The following is an 18,054-nucleotide window of genomic DNA, read 5'->3' as shown; positions in this document are numbered from 1 at the left end:
CTCTGCTTATAGTTATTATGAACACTATGTGCAAGTGAAAACAAGTTTCCACCGTGTTTTTTTCTGCATTGCTTCAAAACATGCAAATTATCTTTAGACGCCAAAGGATGATACAAGTAGAGGCAGACTAGAAATTCAGTTACACAGAACACTGTCTGAGCAACATTTTATTGGAAAAGCATAGTATCCGGCACAAGAGGGATTTAATGTTTACTGATTAGTCTAGTAAATATAAGCAAGTGAGGTAGTGCTTACAACAGTGGTTCCCAAACTTTTTTACATCACAGCACACTAGATTATCAGAATATTTGTCAAGGCACCCCTAGTTGCAAAGTTTGCTACCAAGAATTTCAGAAAACAATATTAAATTAAATAAGTTGTGCTTATATGTCATCCTTCGGTCCGGTTATGTGGTGAGGGACAGAATTCACTTCTGTTTATCCACATATTTAAAAACTGGAAGCCACAAGCACTGAATTTGCCTATTACATTGACCATAAATAATTTGAATTTGTTCTGGACAACCAAACCGAGGCACCCCTGCAAGTGCTCCGAGGCACCCCAGGGAGCTTTGGTGCACAGTTTGGGAACCACTGGCTTACAGTGATCACCAGCAACTATACTGTATATAGTGCTATTCATTAGTGGCAAGGCATGGAATTAGTTCTGAGAGTTTTATGATAAAGCAAAACAGCAGTTTCATTCTGAAATGATATTAATATAATGAAACCAATATTAATAATACACTGCTTAAAACATAGAAACTTTTAGTTAACCCTTTGAGTGGCAAGAGAATTTGTCCAAATTGATGTGAAAATTGGCAAGCAAACCTTTTTATTCATCATAATGACCTGTAATGTTTATCTTATATAGGAAATATAATCTTTCTTTAAGCAATTTTATTTGAATTTATATAACAAATGTGAGCGATGCTGGCATGATGTAAAAAAACTCAAATATTTATTATGGCCAAATTAAGAACCGTATAGTGATGGCATCGTTTTTGGCGTAGGCAAGCATATATCCAGCCTGTTAAGGATCTTTTTAAATCTCCCTGCAGAGCCTGCTTTTCACATTTTTCCACTGGTAATTATCCTATAAATTGTATTTAGCATATGCCAATAGATCACTACATCTGTAATTTTTCTCTTAATATAATTTAAAAAATACTTTTCATGTAAAAAACAGTTGTTGCTCTCTAATGCCTGAATTTTATTCAACATTTATGGGATGAGAAATTAATAGGCAGCAATTTTACACTGTCAGGCAACAGGCCTGGTATGAGTATGCTTCTAAGTTTTTGTTAAATTATAATTGTGTTAACATACTGTCCCATTGGTAAAACTAAGACTTAATGAATTACAATGTTCCAATAACCCTAACCCCCCCCCCCAATAGCAGCGTTAGTTTTGTGGAGAATTTAATGATTTTTACCTGTCTCTGTCTGTGCCTGATGACATTCTATAGCTGCATTTAAGCACACAGTCCCTGGGGGGAGGCTTGTTGAAATGTAATGAGTCAGCTGTGTGGGAGCCCAAAACGCCACTTTTCATGTTGTGCCAATTTGTTTCGTTACGTTATGTGGCTGAATCTGGTCTATTTGAGAGCAAGGTTCACAAAAAAATCCCATTTCAATATTACCCCTGATCTCCTGTCAGATCGGGCACAAAAAATATATATTTTATTGCCTCCTGGAAAGTCCATATTTTGTTCAGTAGATCTTATGAAGTGTTCCCATTTGGATAATACAGAAGCTGCATTCAAACGTATTTTTCAATGCATATTCAGTAGAGCATACTTATTATGCTGGGATTAATTCCGATGTCTGAACAAGTCCCTTTCGCTCAAGTGTGTCCCCAGAGAGTCCAATGCACATCTGACACGTTTGCTGCTGTTGTGCCATCCCAACTGCCTATTCTTGTTTGGCAGCTTTGCTATGGGATGCTGGCAGTGATGGTGAATATTACTAGTACGTGCTGATTGCTGTTGGGTTTTTGTGGTTAGTTTGTGCATTATGCTCTGCGCTTCATGTATTTTTATTTATTTTGATCAAACATTTTTTTCCATATTTTAGAGAAATTTGTCCGGACATGCTTTATCAAGTTTTATAATGTATTAACTCTTTCTTTTAAATTCTTCCAAGTGTTTTTTTTTTTTGTGTGTTTTTAATTAGTATTTTTTGAATGGTCTGTTTTTAGATTGTACCATTCATTAATGTAATGCTTAAGCTGTGTACACACAAGTTGGCTGATATAGCGCAAGCCCACAGGGAAAATGTATGTCTACGAACTACCTCATTCAAACATATAACATCGGCCTTGCAGCACTACCGATGTATTGGCGCTTTTGGCTGTGTTTGGATGGTCTGCTGACCGCCTGTACACCTGCTGCAGGGATCTCATCTGGGCAGGCACATTTAAATGTCCCCACAGCTGTGACCTCAAGGACAACACACTGGCCAGACATTTGGTAAATGTGTAAGCACTTACCAATTGTCAGGTTGTTATATCGGTTAATGGGCTGAACAGTCTGCCAGGTGTGTACCTAGCTATAGTCAATGGTTGCATGTATATTTCCGGTGTTGTGTAATAAGCTCCCGTTTGTTTTATTCTTTCTTTGCCACAATTATTTCTACGGAGATGATCTGTTTTGTAATCTTTTATTTTTTTCTTTTGTGCCCTGCAGGATTATAGCAATGTGTGGTGACTTCTACATTGGGGGAAGACGGTTTTCTTCGCTTTCAGATCTCATAGGATATTATAGTCATGTTTCATGTTTACTGAAAGAAGAAAGACTCCTTTTTCCTGTAGCGCCCCCAGAGGCAAGTCAGATAATATGCTTGATTTTTGTATTTCCGCTGTTTAACAATTGTAACCTTAACTGTTTGCAAATTGCTGTGATATTATTGTAGTTAAAACTGGGGGTCATTGGGGTCGATTCAATATGGTGCGCAGTGAATAGCGCCAGGAGGGAGCTGCCGGAGCAATTCTTATCAACGTTCTGCTAAATTGGAGAATGCTAGTACTTGCAGGTTTTTAGTCACGGTTACCAGCATTTTCTGACTTAAGTACCCTGCGGCGATGCTGTCTGTGCCACACTACGGCTTAAAACCGCATCGCGCTAGATTTTTCAGATTTTTGGAATGGGTGTGAGTGGAAATCCACTAGCGGCGTGCTGATTAGAATAGCTGCAAGAGCTCCCTCCTGGCGCTATTCGCTGTGCACCGTATTGAATAGGCCCCATTGATTCTGGGTTGCTGAAAGTGTATATTTTGTGTTTATAGCATTGATATTTTAAATGTGAAATTATCGCTCAATTGCCAAAACATCTGTAGTTTCAGTCAAGCGCCTATTACATTTGGTACAATATGTTATCTGTTGAAGTTGTATACAACTCTGGGCATAGTCACTGAAGTGATTTTGAAATAAAACCTTTTGTGGCTTTAGTGGTTCGAAGAATCAAAATTTTTTCAAAACAGCGCTTATTTATCTAGTGTTACTTTAGGATACTACAGGTTGAGGATCCCATATCCGTTATCTGAATTATTCCGAAAACCATACATTCCAGAAAGTGATTTTTTTTAAAAAAATTTGGGGGTAAAAACTTACATTTGTAACAGCACTACTGAGGAGATGATATGTAACTGGCACTATATATGTGCTGACAATGATTGCTTGGCATTCAAATTCATAGCCTGAGATAGTACACAAATTTTGTTTTATGTTTTGAAACCTTGTTTTTTGAACAAATAAAATATATTTGTGTGTATTTCATGTGGTTGATGTGTTTGTACAACATAAATGCAAGATACTTCAAAATACATCATTGGGTACTTATGTAATATCTGGGCTCCCGTTTTTCTTATGAGACCGCTGCGCTCGCCACGCTTCGGGCACGGTGGCTGGCTGCGCTCGCCACACTATATAAAATCAACTCCATGCGTAGTTGGATAGTAGGGGTATGAAAAAATGGGGTGCATTTAACATGGGAGCCCAGATAATACATAAGTACCCATCATTGAAATATTAAAATATTCCGAAATACGGAATAATCCATTATCCAAAATTCTCCTGGTCCCGAGCATTTTGGATAAGGGATACTCAACCTGTATATGTATAAATTTAACCCATGGTTTAGTAATCTGGTCAGCTGAGTATTACATTTCTATAACTACATAAACTGTTGTGCTGTTAGGAAAATGGGCGTACTATACATTTATGAGTTTATGGGGGTATTCAATCTGGGGTCACGGCGTTCTCGGTCAGCTCGACCTAGAATTTTCAGGCGAGCTGCATTGGTCGACACATGAAAAGGTCATAAGTCCAACACAACTTTAGGAAAAAATAAGGTACTTATGTTATATCTGGGCTCCCGTTTTTCTTATGAGACCGCGTCCCCTTGCGGGGCTCGCCACGCTTCGGGCACGGTGGCTCGCTGCGCTCGCCACACTATATAAAATCATCTCCATGCGTAGTTGGATAGTAGGGGTATGAAAAAATGGGGTGCATTTAACATGGGATCCCAAATAATACATAAGTACTAAAAAAAAAAAAAAAAAAAAAATATATATATATAATAATATAATTTTTTTTTATTTTACTTGATCACCCACGTGGACTCCAAAATCAAGTTGTAATTGCACTGGGCATAGCGAGTGAAGGTGGTATGCTAATTTGGGGTTCATGTTCTGTGATTTACAAATTTAGACCCTTTTTCATGTGTCGGTGATCATCTTCACATCCGCGTTTTGCTTGTATTGACATTATCCATGTGAACTTTTTGGGCTTGAGCTTAGATTCTTTTGACCTTTTCTACCGTACCTGCCAAGAGCATTAGCAGTAATATCTGCTACTTAGTAAGACTTCCCATATGCACTGCTGACTAAACCTATAAGGTAGTATCTATTGTATATTAAAAAGCCTTTTTTCCCATTTATTTGTTTTTAGCCGGTTGAAGACAGACGTAGAGTTCGTGCTATACTTCCTTATACTAAAGTCCCAGAAACAGATGAAATCAGGTACAGTATGTCATATAATTGAGTCCAGTATTTAAAGGATATACTTTTTATTCTTGTATGCTGTTAGTGCAATTCGGGTTTATCCTCAAACATGAAAGGATAACTATATGCTTTCTTTTTTGTTTCATTCAATGTCATGTTGCTGTCACTTATTTTTCGCCTCTGATCAGTCTCCCAAGTATTTCACAACATTGTATCACATTTGTCCAGTTCCGTCATCGACCCGGTTTCAACATTGCTATTTAAAATGTGTTGACCTACTGGTGCCGAGGTAGTGCAGCTGTCAGATGTCATGTCGACTAAATGATTGTATTATGTATATGTTTTCTGTCTGTGTAAAGAAAGTCCTTCAAGAAAGTATTTAGCATCTTAAAGCCAAAAATCACACCAACGTGTACATTTAATGCAAGAATGCAGTAGGGAAGAGGTTTTTATGTGTATGGTGGAAGTATTTAATGTATATTAGAAGCCTGTGGAACGACACACAAACAAAAAAGAAAAACAAAACATTTTCATAAGGTTTTAAGTTCAGAACATGGAGGCCCCTGGGTTAGCACAACTACACTTCTTCAGACCATCATTAAACGTGCTCAGTATATCAAGTTAACAAATTTAAACTTTATGCTACTATTTCTTAAGATACAGCATGGTGCAAAATATTCCCTTTCTTTTTGCAGTTTCTTGAAAGGAGATATGTTTATTGTCCATAATGAATTAGAAGATGGATGGATGTGGGTAACCAATCTCCGTACAAATGAACAAGGACTTATAGTTGAAGACTTGGTGAAAGAAGTGGTTAGTTAATAGTTTTTGTTGTTATTTTAAATGTGTAACTATCACCTGATCACTCATGTGTAAACAAACACCTAGAAATATCATGCTAACATAAATGTTAAGAACTTTTATAATCAAGCAAGATTTCATTATAACCTGACGCTTTATAGCTTGCAAATGTAAATTTAGGAATTCACAGCATGCTGTCTGCATTTGGGTCTAAAAATATATTTAAAAAAATGACAGTATTTATAAAGTATAGCTTCCTATAACTTTGATTTTAGTATATGAGAGCCATGGGTTGATCTGTGCCAGCTTTTGGAAGTCTACAATTTCAGTTCCAGAGAATTAAAGGGTCTGTTATTTGCAAGGTTGCCACTTTTATTAAACCCAACATTTTTTTTTTACTACTTCAATAGGGGAGGGAAGAAGATCCACATGAAGGAAAGATGTAAGTCATTTAAAAAGTTCATGCTTCCACCCATGTGGTTCTACTACTGTATGTCATTATGTCATCCTTACATTTAAAAGTAGTAATAAGCACACACTCAACCTGTGAGTTCCTTAGGTGCCGTTCTAAATACTGCACTATATGTCCTTATTCAACACCGTTCTTGCCAAGCTTATGAGCTCTTCTGTTCAGGAACCATTTTGTCTTCAAACTTTATTTATTGGCAGTTACCAGCTGAAGTTTGTACACCTGGGATGCAGGTTCCTGATTGACACTGTAAATACGTACAATACAAAGATTTGTCTGACAAGTTGTCGTTAATTGCAATTGTAAAAAGACCAGTTCTTAATTATAACAAAAGTGAGTTCTTCACTGCAATAGCTAATTTTCTGTTAAATCCACAAATAGAATTAAACATGGTTTGGTTTCCATTTTTGGCCAAAAAACCATAACACTGGACAGTTTGGTAGTGATTGAACAGGGAATTTATCAAATAGTCAGTTTGGTTGCTGAAGGAATGTTTCTGTGAAGGAAAATTGACAGATCTTACGTGAGGTGTTTCTTTTGACTCTTTGGGCAGTATTCAATGAGAATACTCGTCATGTGCAGCGAATCCTGTTTAGGATTCGCTGCACAGTCGCCGTGTTCCAGAGGGCTGACAGGGGCTTGCTGCCACTGACGGCGATGTTTAACCTGGCAGGGAGGTGGGGGACAGGGGCAGGCAGGAAGATGGAAGCCTCCCTGCCTGAGCCGGACATTGTGGGGGAGAAGGAGGGCCCCCTGGGACACAAGCAGCAGCAGCTGCCCCCCGGCAGAGCTGGCAGGGGACTGGGGTAGGGAGCAGCTTGCACTGCTCCCGCTCATGCATATGTAATGAGCGGGAGCAGTGTGAAGTGAATATATGTAATGAGTGGCTCTCGGCTCCCGGCCCCCTGCTGGCTGTTGTGTTTAAAAATAAATACAATTACAAATTAAATATATATTCATGTGCTGTAAGCACATGACAAAAATAGCATGCCCCTTTACATAATAAAACTCTTGATTTTGTTGTAAAAATGTAAAAAAAACCCTTTATTTTAAAAGTTCATATTCCAGTTCACTATAAAAAGATGGCGATTGCTACATGGTGACACACAGCGAAAATCATTTGCCATCTGATCATTGTATACACTAACGGCGAATCACATTGAAAAACCACAGCGAATTGCGGTGACTATCAGACAGGGAATTGTCCGTCATTCACTGTTCGACGTAGTCGAATATTGCATGTTGAATAGGGTGAATCACTTTTTCAGTAAAAGGATTCACCTTAGAGCACACATTCGGTGTAGAACATGGCGAATCAGCCTCATTGAATACTGCCCTTTGTGTGTTAGCACAGAGTTGATGAAAGGCTGATCCTTGATGGTCTTTATTCATCAGGCTATATGCACAATACTCTATCAGACGCTGTACTTCTGACCATTATTTGGATTTTTTTGCCCGTATAGATATTTTAATAGCAATTTAAAGGGGGTGTAGTCAGGTCACAAAGTTAATAACAGTGAATTAATTTGTGTTAATCGGAGGACTAGCGAATGCCCTTACATTTGATATTGTTTTTTTCCCCAGTGTTTTTATGCCTCGTAATAGAACATCTATAAAGTGAATGAAAAGACCTTCCATAGATCTATTGCTGTTGTATTGTATACAAAGATGGCCATTGCAAACACTCTAAATACTTTGCTTTTATGTTCATTTAGTAATTATAGATTTTCTTCCAGATGTACTAATTCCTCAACAGCTGTGCATGCTCTATTGTTTGAATGTTAATTCAGAATTTAATGATTTTATCTGTATTTCTAATTGTTACACTTTCTGAACTTCAAAAGGTGGTTCCATGGGAAAATCAACAAACAGGAAGCATACAACCTGCTAATGACTGGTATGTTTTAGATTAGTCATTCTTGTTTCTGTTTATACATAGCTCTTTAAAGTTAAATGCAATGTTATAAAGAAAGTACAGGTTGAGAATCCCGTATCCGGGCATCCCGTATCCAAATTATTCCAAAAACTTTTTTTTTTTTTTTAATTGATTTTTTTTTCTACCCCCACAACCCTTTTTCTAGACTTACCAAGTCCCCCGGCGCCCACGGCAGGCCTTCAGCATCCTCTCTGTCGTCTCCAGCGGTCCCAGGAGTGCATTGCGCGATTGTGTGTGCGCGCGCGCCGGTGATCTCACGCAATGCACTCCTGAGACTGCCGGATACGGTGCTGGAGGCCTGCCGGGGTACAAAGTGGACGCTGAGGGACCATCAGGACACCACCAGGGGTCCGGTAAGTATGTTCCAAAATCTGGAAAAATCCCTTATCCAGAATGCTCGTGGTCCCGAGCTTTTCGGATAAGGGATACTCAACCTGTATATAGTATAACAGAAATGTCTGACCTTTTCTAAATTAAAGTTTTTGTGTGTGTGTGTATAATTACAATATCAGAAACTAAACCTAAAATGAAACATACAGAGTTATAACAAGAGACCAACGCAAACTACAATAATGAAATAGATGTTTTCAATAAAAAATATCAATACACACTGCATCACTAGATGCCTGCACATACTAATTGCAGATTATATCAACTAGCAGGAGGAGGAGTTTGCAGGTGCACACTAAATATAAATGCTAGACCTTTTAATATAATTGCTATATTGAATTTCTGAGGTTATTAGCATAATGATGGCCATTATTATGGGCTTGTCCACCGCTTCCAGGTTACCTTAATAGGACAAGTCCCTAACACTACTCTGAGACAGGTCCAGGCCAGCCCAGCAGAAACACCCCATGGCATAACATTGGTGTGAAATTAAAGGGATAGTAAAAGGGATAGGGGAAGTTATATGTGATAAGACTAACCTAAGTAAGAGGTAATAATAAATGTGGAGGGTGTTGCATATATACTAAACAAACTAAAGGGGTGATGGAAAGTGTACGATATGATGCCATGGAGCAGCCCAAAGAGCCCTGCGCCCAAAACACAGTCCCACAGACTAACACTCAGCATATATGTATAGTAGTACTTGCCCTCATAGTGCCAAGCTGGAGTGCTCAGTCTTGAGTGTAGGACTCCAAGCTAATTAAAAACAATCTGGGACAGGTGGGAGGGGTGATAGTTAAGGAGGAAGGCGCCTCTAATTCCTTCCAGTGTGTACACACTATATAGTACATAGGGGGAGGGGCCCTAAACTGCACACCCTGGACATATGAGGTGCTACCTGCTGAGACCTGTAGTGCAGCAAGCAGGAGGAGGAGTTTGCAGGTGCCCTGGACCTGTCTCATAGTAGTGTTAGGGACTTGTCCTATTGAGGTAACCTGGACGTGGTGGACAAGCCGATAATAATGGCCATCATTATGCTAATAACCTCAGAAATTCAATATAGCAATGATATTAAAAGGTCTAGCATTTATATTTAATGTGCACCTGCAAACTCCTCCTCCTGCTTGCTGCACTACAGGTCTCAGCAGGTAGCACCTCATATGTCCAGGGTGTGCAGTTTGGGGCCCCTCACCCTATAGATTATATCAACTATAAGGATTTACCTAATTCCCCAAATTATATGTAAGAAACAGTGATCTTCTCCAGGTGTCAAAACTGACAGGGATGAGAAACATGCTAATGCAACTTTCAATTTCATATAAAAGTAAATCCATAAAAAGCTTATGTAATGTTCTATAATATATTAATGTATGTGTTATTGAAGCTTGGTGCTACACATGAGCCCATGGTGCTTCCGGACTTCTAGATGGGTGCCGGACGTCGGGTAAACGACTGTCAAAACGCCGACGGCCACCCGCTATTTTCTCTCGTGGGGGTCCATGACCCCCACAGAGGGAGAATAGAATAGGTGGCTCGCGAAGCGAGCCCGCAAGGGTCTTTTTTGCACTCGCCATGCTGTCTGACTCCGGGCAGTCGGGATCCCGACGTCGGGATAAGGACTGTCAGGATCCCGACGTCGGGATAAGGACTGTCGGGATCCCGACTGTCGGAGTCCTGTACCACACCCCTTCTAAATATAGAACTTACTGTAAAAAATAAAGTAATTGCCCATTAATGTAAGGTCTAACATTTGAATATAAAATGTAACATTCGGGCGTGAATATGTCAGATGATTGTGCAGACTGTCAGTACCTCGTTGTTAAAAGATACTTGTATATAGACCCATAAAGTAGATGGTACACATATGGTATTTCTATGGAAGTGGCAACAGATTTTGTAAATTAAGAATGAAAGAGTTGATATCATTTATGAAAGTGGTTTCCATTTGTATTAATGGCTGCAGACAGAAGTCTGGGTATTGTGAAATGCTGTAATACAGGGAGTCTCTTGCGGTAATAATTGATTTCCCAATTGGTGTCTTCACCCCCCCCATATTTCTTTCTTTTCTATGGAGGTATGTTGAAGCTGTATTTTATATTTTCAAAGCAAGTGATTTCTACTTTTCCACATTTTCCAGTTGGCCAAATCGGCAGCTTCCTGGTGAGGCCGTCTGATAACACCCCTGGTGATTACTCCTTGTACTTTCGGACCAATGAAAACATTCAGCGGTTTAAGATCTGCCCAACACCAAATAATCAGTTCATGATGGGAGGTCGGTACTACAACAGGTAACATATACACAATGTTTAATCCTTTAGAAACCTTTTGCTCAGCATGGCTGTTCTGTGCCAGGTTGATGTCTGGTTTTAAGTTCGAAAGAAGTATACAACTTCCATTTAATTGTGCATATTCTATTTTGACGTGGGTGGGGACTATTTAGAGCCAATTTTATAGAAAACATGTAAGAAATTGTGTGATTACTTCACAGTGGGTAATGATGGGAGCCACTCATTGTATTGCCTTACAGGTTTGCATGCAACAGTTGTGCAGTGTCATGTGAGTAGGGAATGGCAGGTGGCCTTAAGCCACATTGAGTAACCTTTGAAGCACCACAAGTATGCCGGCAGAGGAGTGTAGTGCCAATCTTGTATAAGAAGCCAAACTCATGCGTATAACTGCTTTTTGTGGGTGTACTTAAAATTCCTATGTTTTTAAACAGAATTGATGATATAATAGAACACTACAGGAAAGAACAAATTGTTGAAGGCTATTTTCTAAAGGAGCCTGTCCCCGTGCAGGTAAGATAAATATATACACGCTAATGCTAGATGTATATATTTGTATCAACAACTAGGATCTTGTGAGGTAGGAGTATATTTAAAGTGCAGGTTTATAGGAGTGGGAGATGTTGGCAATAGTAACCAATCCGATTCTTGCTATTTTCTAGAAAGGGCTAGATAAATAGAATCTGACTGGTTGCAATGGGCAACATCTCAACCCTAGCGAATATGCTCCTTATACCGTATCCAATTAGCAGCTATAAACTGCCAATGGTAATTAATACTCCAGCGGCTATCCTATTCGCCCCAATGTCGGCACAAATTGGGATTTGGTTTTGCCTGCCTTAGGCAAATTAATCTAGATCTGCCAAAGCTGTCTTATGTGGCATCAAATACATAGTATGCAGCCTTTTACTGACGCTGTTTATTTTTGCATTTAAAAACCCCTAACAATATGAAACCCCCGTTTTTCGATGGCGCAGTATATTAGGGGCTAATAGGATACTACTGCCCTTAAGACCCCCAGGATAGTTTGGTGTTTTATTTCTGACCCCAAATTATGGGGCACCGAGTAGAATTTTCATTTATATTAACTTAATTTGTAAATAAACTTATATGGTTCTATGCGTGAACGGGCCAGTACCCCCTATACCAGTTTACAAAAGATAGGTGATAACCACACTAAGGTTTAAGAAATAACAATGAATTGTCTTAAACAAGATTCAGGTAATATATCTAGTATAATCTTTCCAGAACTAAAAAAAATTAAGAAAATTGGTCGACATTTTTTTTCCCTCATACCTCCAAACTTTAATCAATTCTATCACTGTGAAGGCTTATGAAGGGAACAGGAATGGGGTTCCTGACATGTAAGGCAGTATTTATCACCTAGGCATGCAGAACTTTGGCCCCTCGCAAATATAGGCATGGCAACAGGATAGGCATATTTGCAAACCTGCGCCTAGGTGTTCTATTCTGGATGTAACATTTGTTGATTCTCAGTTTGGAAGGATAATCCTCAAAATAGTTATAGAATACTTACCTTTTTTTTAATACTGTTTGAGTAATATATTACCACTGCTTAATATTTGAAAAGCAAATGCAAAAAAAGATTACTGTTCATTTTATTTCTATGAAATACTCTATGATCGGATATTCCCACCATTGTGTTGGGAAGATTCTTCGAAACACCAAATGTAACAAATTGTCACAAATTGTATATTTTCCTGAGGAGTTTTTCCAATTTCTGTAGCTTTTTAAGGTGTTAACTCATATTTTATTGATGCAAGGAAATACGATTTCATCTTGTTAGTCTTGTTCACGTAGTTTCAAGAAGACTCTTCAATAAGTATATATGCATTTCAGTTGGTTGACTTTGTCATTTCTTCACCAGCATCAAGAGCAAGTACTGAATGATATAGTGGATGGTAAAGAAATTTACAATACAATCAGGCGAAAAACCAAGGATGCATTTTACAAAAACATTGTAAAGAAAGGTTATCTCTTAAAGAAAAGTGAGTGCTCTTTAGATTTCTTTATGTACTCTTTATGAAATGTGCAAAATCATATTGATGCTTCAAATATTTATCTTAAAAAAAAAAAAAATGTAACAAGTTAATAGTGCCAATAACTGTCAGGAATGCTGCAAGCAAAGTATGGTGGTGTATATATGTTTCTGAAGGAATATAAAGAAATATGTTTAGGAATTTCTATTGGGTTAGAATTCGGTGAATATTTATTTTATTTCACACACAAGGATGACTTTTGTAAGGATCACCTACAGATGTTCCCTCCCTCATCATTGCTGCAGTCACGTTAACTGGCCATTCTAGTTGTGCCTACTTGTGAGCGTGTTTATGAACAACAAAGTGTCTATTTGTGCATACTACTTGTTCCTCCTTACTTGCACTGCTATGCAATAAATGCACAGGCAGACTTTGCTGATTAAATGTTATACGGCAAAGCTATATTCTGGATGTGACTGCAGCTGTATCTGCATACAAAAAGCTGTTAGGGGTTTTCTTGGAAAAAAGAACAGAATATAGTCATGCCACATATCTTTTTCTAAACCTTTTTATTGGTATTCTAAATAATAAAAATAGGGAAGGGTGTACAGAAAAAGAGGGGGGTATGGGTGGCTCACTCCGAATTGACAAACCTATATGGATGTCTATATTACTAAAACTTACAATCAACAGAGCACCGAATAGAGAATACAGTTCAGTAGAAGATCAAGATAAACCGTTGGAGAGAGAGAATTTAGTTATTATCAGTTTCTTCTATAGCGCATACACATTCCGCAGCGCTTTGCAGAGAATATATGAATATTCACTTTGGTTCCTGCCCCAGTGGATCTTACAATCCATATTCCCTACCACATGTACATGCACACACAGACATTCTAGGGTTAATTTGTTGGGAGCCAATTTGCCTACCAGTATATTTTTGGATTGTGGGAGGAAACCAGAGTACCCGGAGGAAACCCACGCAAGCACAAGGAGAATATACAAACTCTGCACAGTTAGGGTCATGGTGGAAATCAACCCCATGACCTCAGTGCTGTGAGGCAGTAATTCCAACTATTACGCAGTCTGTGCTGCAGTATTAACCCTTTGAGTTCCAACTGAATTTGTCAAAATTGGTGTGAAAATTGGCAAGCAAACCTTTTTATTCATGATAATGACCTGTAATGTTTACCTTTTTATTGGAGATATAGGGCCAGACATATCATATTAACCAGCGTTAAGTGCATTTTTTCACTTAACACTGGTTAACTGGGGGATTAAATTTTTTAAAATGTATGAACATTGCACCTAACGTAACGCTCGCTGGGCTGTCCCCTGCAATCCCCCCCCCCCCGTTTTTAGTGGCCACTGCAATGTATTAAGAGACACCTAGGTGTTAAATCACCCTGGCTGCTTCGCCAGCTCAGGGCTAGCGTTGTCCTATCCCCACTGCGGGGACAACGCTAACCCTACTGCTGGGTCTGGGCTGTGCTGGAGATCTTGCGGTAATAGCAAAATCTCACGCAAGCTCAGGGAGCCGGCCGGGGGAAAAATGCGATTGCGCAGGGATGCTGGGGGCGCCGATAAGGAGAGCCATTAACACTGGGCATAACGGCTCTCATCGGTGCTGGGGAGGTTAATACATTCGGGTGTTACGGGTGCCCGCTTCTCCACGTTATGCAGGAGAAGCGGGACCCGTTATTTTAAAAACGTAAGGAGCAGATTAATACATCTGACGCATAATCGTATTTTACACATTTTTTGTTTGAATTCATATAACAAATATGAGCAACACTGGCATTTTTAGCTGATATTTTGCGCATCTCACAGATATTGGCACTCTAAGAACAAACTTCACTGGCCATCAGGTGCAGGAGTGGGGCAGGATTCATCTGAATTGTGACTAGAAGTCCAATAGTCAGTCCAAGGATACCAGCGAATTAAGGTTTTGGAAGCCGATTTAACATCTCTTGCACCCGCGATTTTGTACTCCTAATGATATTGAACACTTATATTTCTTTTTAAACTATAGGCGGGATCTTTGGTGATTGCCAATGTTGCGCAATTAGGATTTTGGATGCGATCAGTATGTAGCCCATGATGTATCTGTCATCGTTGATATATATTAGTAGACTTCATTTTGTGTTCTCTAATTAGATTGCACCCATGATGCGTGCATGAAATATATATTTGCTCATATGCAGAGTTGTACCCACATCTTTGACTTCGCCATATGCTAAGTTGAATATCTGTAAATATTGTTGTGTACACCAACCGCTGTGCAAAGGATCTGCCTAAAAACAGGAGTATAGATGGATTCACACAAGTGCATAGCCCATAATTCCATCAGCACCACGCCCTCCCAGAGCTTTGCTTATGAGCATAGTGCAAATGGAGGAGCAGCTGAGTTGTGCACAATGGGGTAGATGTATTAACCAGTCTTCAGTACTTAATGCTGGTTAACTGGGGGGTTAAGGTCATTTTTAAATGTACTATCAGTGCACCTGCTGTGTGCTAGAGACAGCTCGCTGATTAACCCTCGGTGTGGCTGTCCCCTTCAATCCCTCCAGTTGTAACGGATGCTCGCTTATTATGCAGGATAAGCAGGTCCTGTTTTTCAAACGTTAGGGCAATATTAATACATCTGCCCCAATGTGCGTCTTCCATACTTGCGTACTCTCTGGAGCAGCATGTAGTTAAAGCCCACAAGGTACAGTATGTGTGCACAACCAACTTGCATTGAACTCTGCATCAACCCTATTAATGTATAGTTTGCTCTTGTAACTTCCAAATGGTGATCAAGATCTTGCCACCAATAAACGGGACATTTACATCAAAGTTGGAGTGTAAAAACAAAAACGTGTTCACATTTGTATGTTTGCATGTAACTTGTTAGGAGCATGTCTGTCGGACGTATTGGAAGCTAATGGGTGTGTTTGTGTACTTTCTCTTTTTAGGTAAAGGCAAACGGTGGAAGAACTTGTATTTTATCTTAGAGGGCAATGATGCCCAGCTTATTTATTTTGAAAGTGAAAAACGTGCAACCAAACCCAAAGGATTAATTGATTTGAGTGTATGTTCTGCCTATGTAGTCCATGACAGTCTGTTTGGCAGGTGAGAGATTGTAAATACTATCTTACTATCCAGTGGTTTTACACTTTATCACGCGTAGAATTTTAAATGTAAAGATGTTTTATGTAGAGCTTCTACAGTTTATTGTATATCCCTTTTAAATGGTATTGTCCTGCCAGAAAATTGTGTTAAGCTGGCCATACACTAGAACAGTGGTTCTCAAACTCGATTCCACATAGTTCACGTTTTTCAGATCACCCGACAGGTGCACTCATTACTCAGTGACACATTTCGAAAGATCCACAGGTGGAGCTAATTATTTCACTTGATTCTGTGAGGAAACCTGCAAACCATACTGTGTAAGGTCCTGAGGACCGACTTTGAGAACCTGTGCACTAGAACAGCATGCTTGCGATTCTGATTGGGTCTCAATTTCCCATGAACTCCCCAGCAGCCCTAGATTCAAGATTTGGGGCATTTTTGGTATAACTTAGGGGCAGATTTATTAAGCTCGGTAAAGTGATAGTGTCTTGTTTTTATCACTGGCCAATCAGCTCCTAAATGTGAAGTTACAGGCTTGGTTTGAAAAATGACAGGTAGGAGCTGATTGGCCGGTGATAAAAAGACGCTTTATCACTTCATTGAGCTTAATAAATCTACACCTTAATGAGCCAAAGATGTGCTACTGATCCATCGTGCGATCGAGTTGGCGCATACCATTGATGGTCTCACGGCATGGTGGGAGAGTCTGGAAAACTGCCAGTCAAATGAGGCACCATCAAACTGCTGATTGCATGTGCCAATAACTTATGATCTGGACTGATCAGACGTGCAGCATGTATGATGTGAGGATTGACCTCTCATCTCGCGGGGCCACTTATCAAACAGATGCCACACGATGTGCGCACAGTTGATCGCATGACCCGTCAAAATCGCGCATTCGTACACGATATTGCTCTAGTGTATGGCCAGCTTTATACAAGTAATAATGCTGCTGGGAATGTATCCTCTCTATTTACTTCACATAACTTCACATAGCAGAACAGTAAATGTTTGACCCTCTATGGTACATAAAGTAATGTCTCTTGTTTTTGGTTGGAAAACTATTTTTATTTCTGTAAACCGTGTTTTAAGTTCTGTAACTGTCTATAAAGTTGATTTGGGGCAGTACCCTAGTTTTAGTGCACTGCTACATGTAATGTTATGTACTCATCTTATTGGCATGCTCCATTATCAAATAGTGACATCTTTATTCCATCTTTAGAAACTAACTGAATTAAAGAATAGTGGTAATCAATCTATTTTTTTTCACTTAAGCTCATTGATTCTTCAACTAGTGGTAAAGGAAGTTAGCCTTGTGTCAATGAGGTTGGATTATAATGACCTGGTGCATTTTAAATCCCATATATCTTTTTATTTAGTTATGAGATGTTGCCAAACATCTCATTAGCTGGAGTATATATCCCTCCCTTTTAGTTTCCCATTAGCATTCAGCACAAAGAACTAGAGGGGGCACAAACTGTCTCACTGCAGTGTATGGCCATCTGATCCCCCTTATAGTCGCCTGTGACCTTCCATGCGACCCCATTCCCCGCCGCTGGGAGGGGGGTCCGGGTCGGTCTGACCTCCGGATCCCATCTGATGCGCACAGGACCTGCGTATCGGATGTCATTCACATCCGATTTGGGTTTATTTCCCCCGATTCATCATCCTGATCCGTCTGCATCAGGTGATATCGGCCCAAATTGCAGTATTGTATGGGGGCTTTAACACCAGTTTAGGGAGTGTGGGTCCCGCTTTTATGAAGGAAGAGACAAGCTTCTAATAAAATGAGCTTAAATGCACTCCTATGGGGTTTTGTTAGTATAGCTCTTGCACAAGGTCTGCTGTGTACAGACATGAACAATTAAATGCTATTTTGCTATTGGCTATTTATGAACAACTGGTCCTCAAAAAAAGCTGTTTTAAAGCAATCTTTTCCTTTTCTAGTGCCAGTAGTAACATTAATGACATTGGTCAGCATGTAACATTACGCCTTAATTATTTTAGGTCCTTTAAGTTTCTCTTTATTCCCCCACTTAAATACACCGATGTGTTTAAGT

At 39.4% G+C, this 18,054-nt stretch overlaps 1 protein-coding gene across 1 annotated transcript in view; it reads left to right on the top strand.

Annotated features, from left to right (window-relative positions):
- The window catches only part of RASA1 (RAS p21 protein activator 1), an 80,250-nt gene that overhangs the window by 23,346 nt on the left and 38,850 nt on the right, over positions 1–18,054 (top strand). The window contains exons 3-11 of the mRNA XM_083151825.1: positions 2,686–2,821; positions 4,947–5,017; positions 5,695–5,812; positions 6,211–6,242; positions 8,114–8,166; positions 10,733–10,883; positions 11,315–11,393; positions 12,769–12,889; positions 15,838–15,994. Coding sequence (XP_083007951.1) covers positions 2,686–2,821; positions 4,947–5,017; positions 5,695–5,812; positions 6,211–6,242; positions 8,114–8,166; positions 10,733–10,883; positions 11,315–11,393; positions 12,769–12,889; positions 15,838–15,994 — 918 coding nt within the window. The remainder of the gene's footprint in view (positions 1–2,685; positions 2,822–4,946; positions 5,018–5,694; positions 5,813–6,210; positions 6,243–8,113; positions 8,167–10,732; positions 10,884–11,314; positions 11,394–12,768; positions 12,890–15,837; positions 15,995–18,054) is intronic.

Source organism: Crinia signifera, chromosome 1, assembly GCF_055691185.1.
Source record: "Crinia signifera chromosome 1, ASM5569118v1, whole genome shotgun sequence".
Lineage (NCBI taxonomy): Eukaryota > Metazoa > Chordata > Amphibia > Anura > Myobatrachidae > Crinia > Crinia signifera.
The sequence above is the reverse complement of the archived record's forward strand: the minus strand, read 5'-3'. Positions and strand labels throughout refer to the sequence as shown.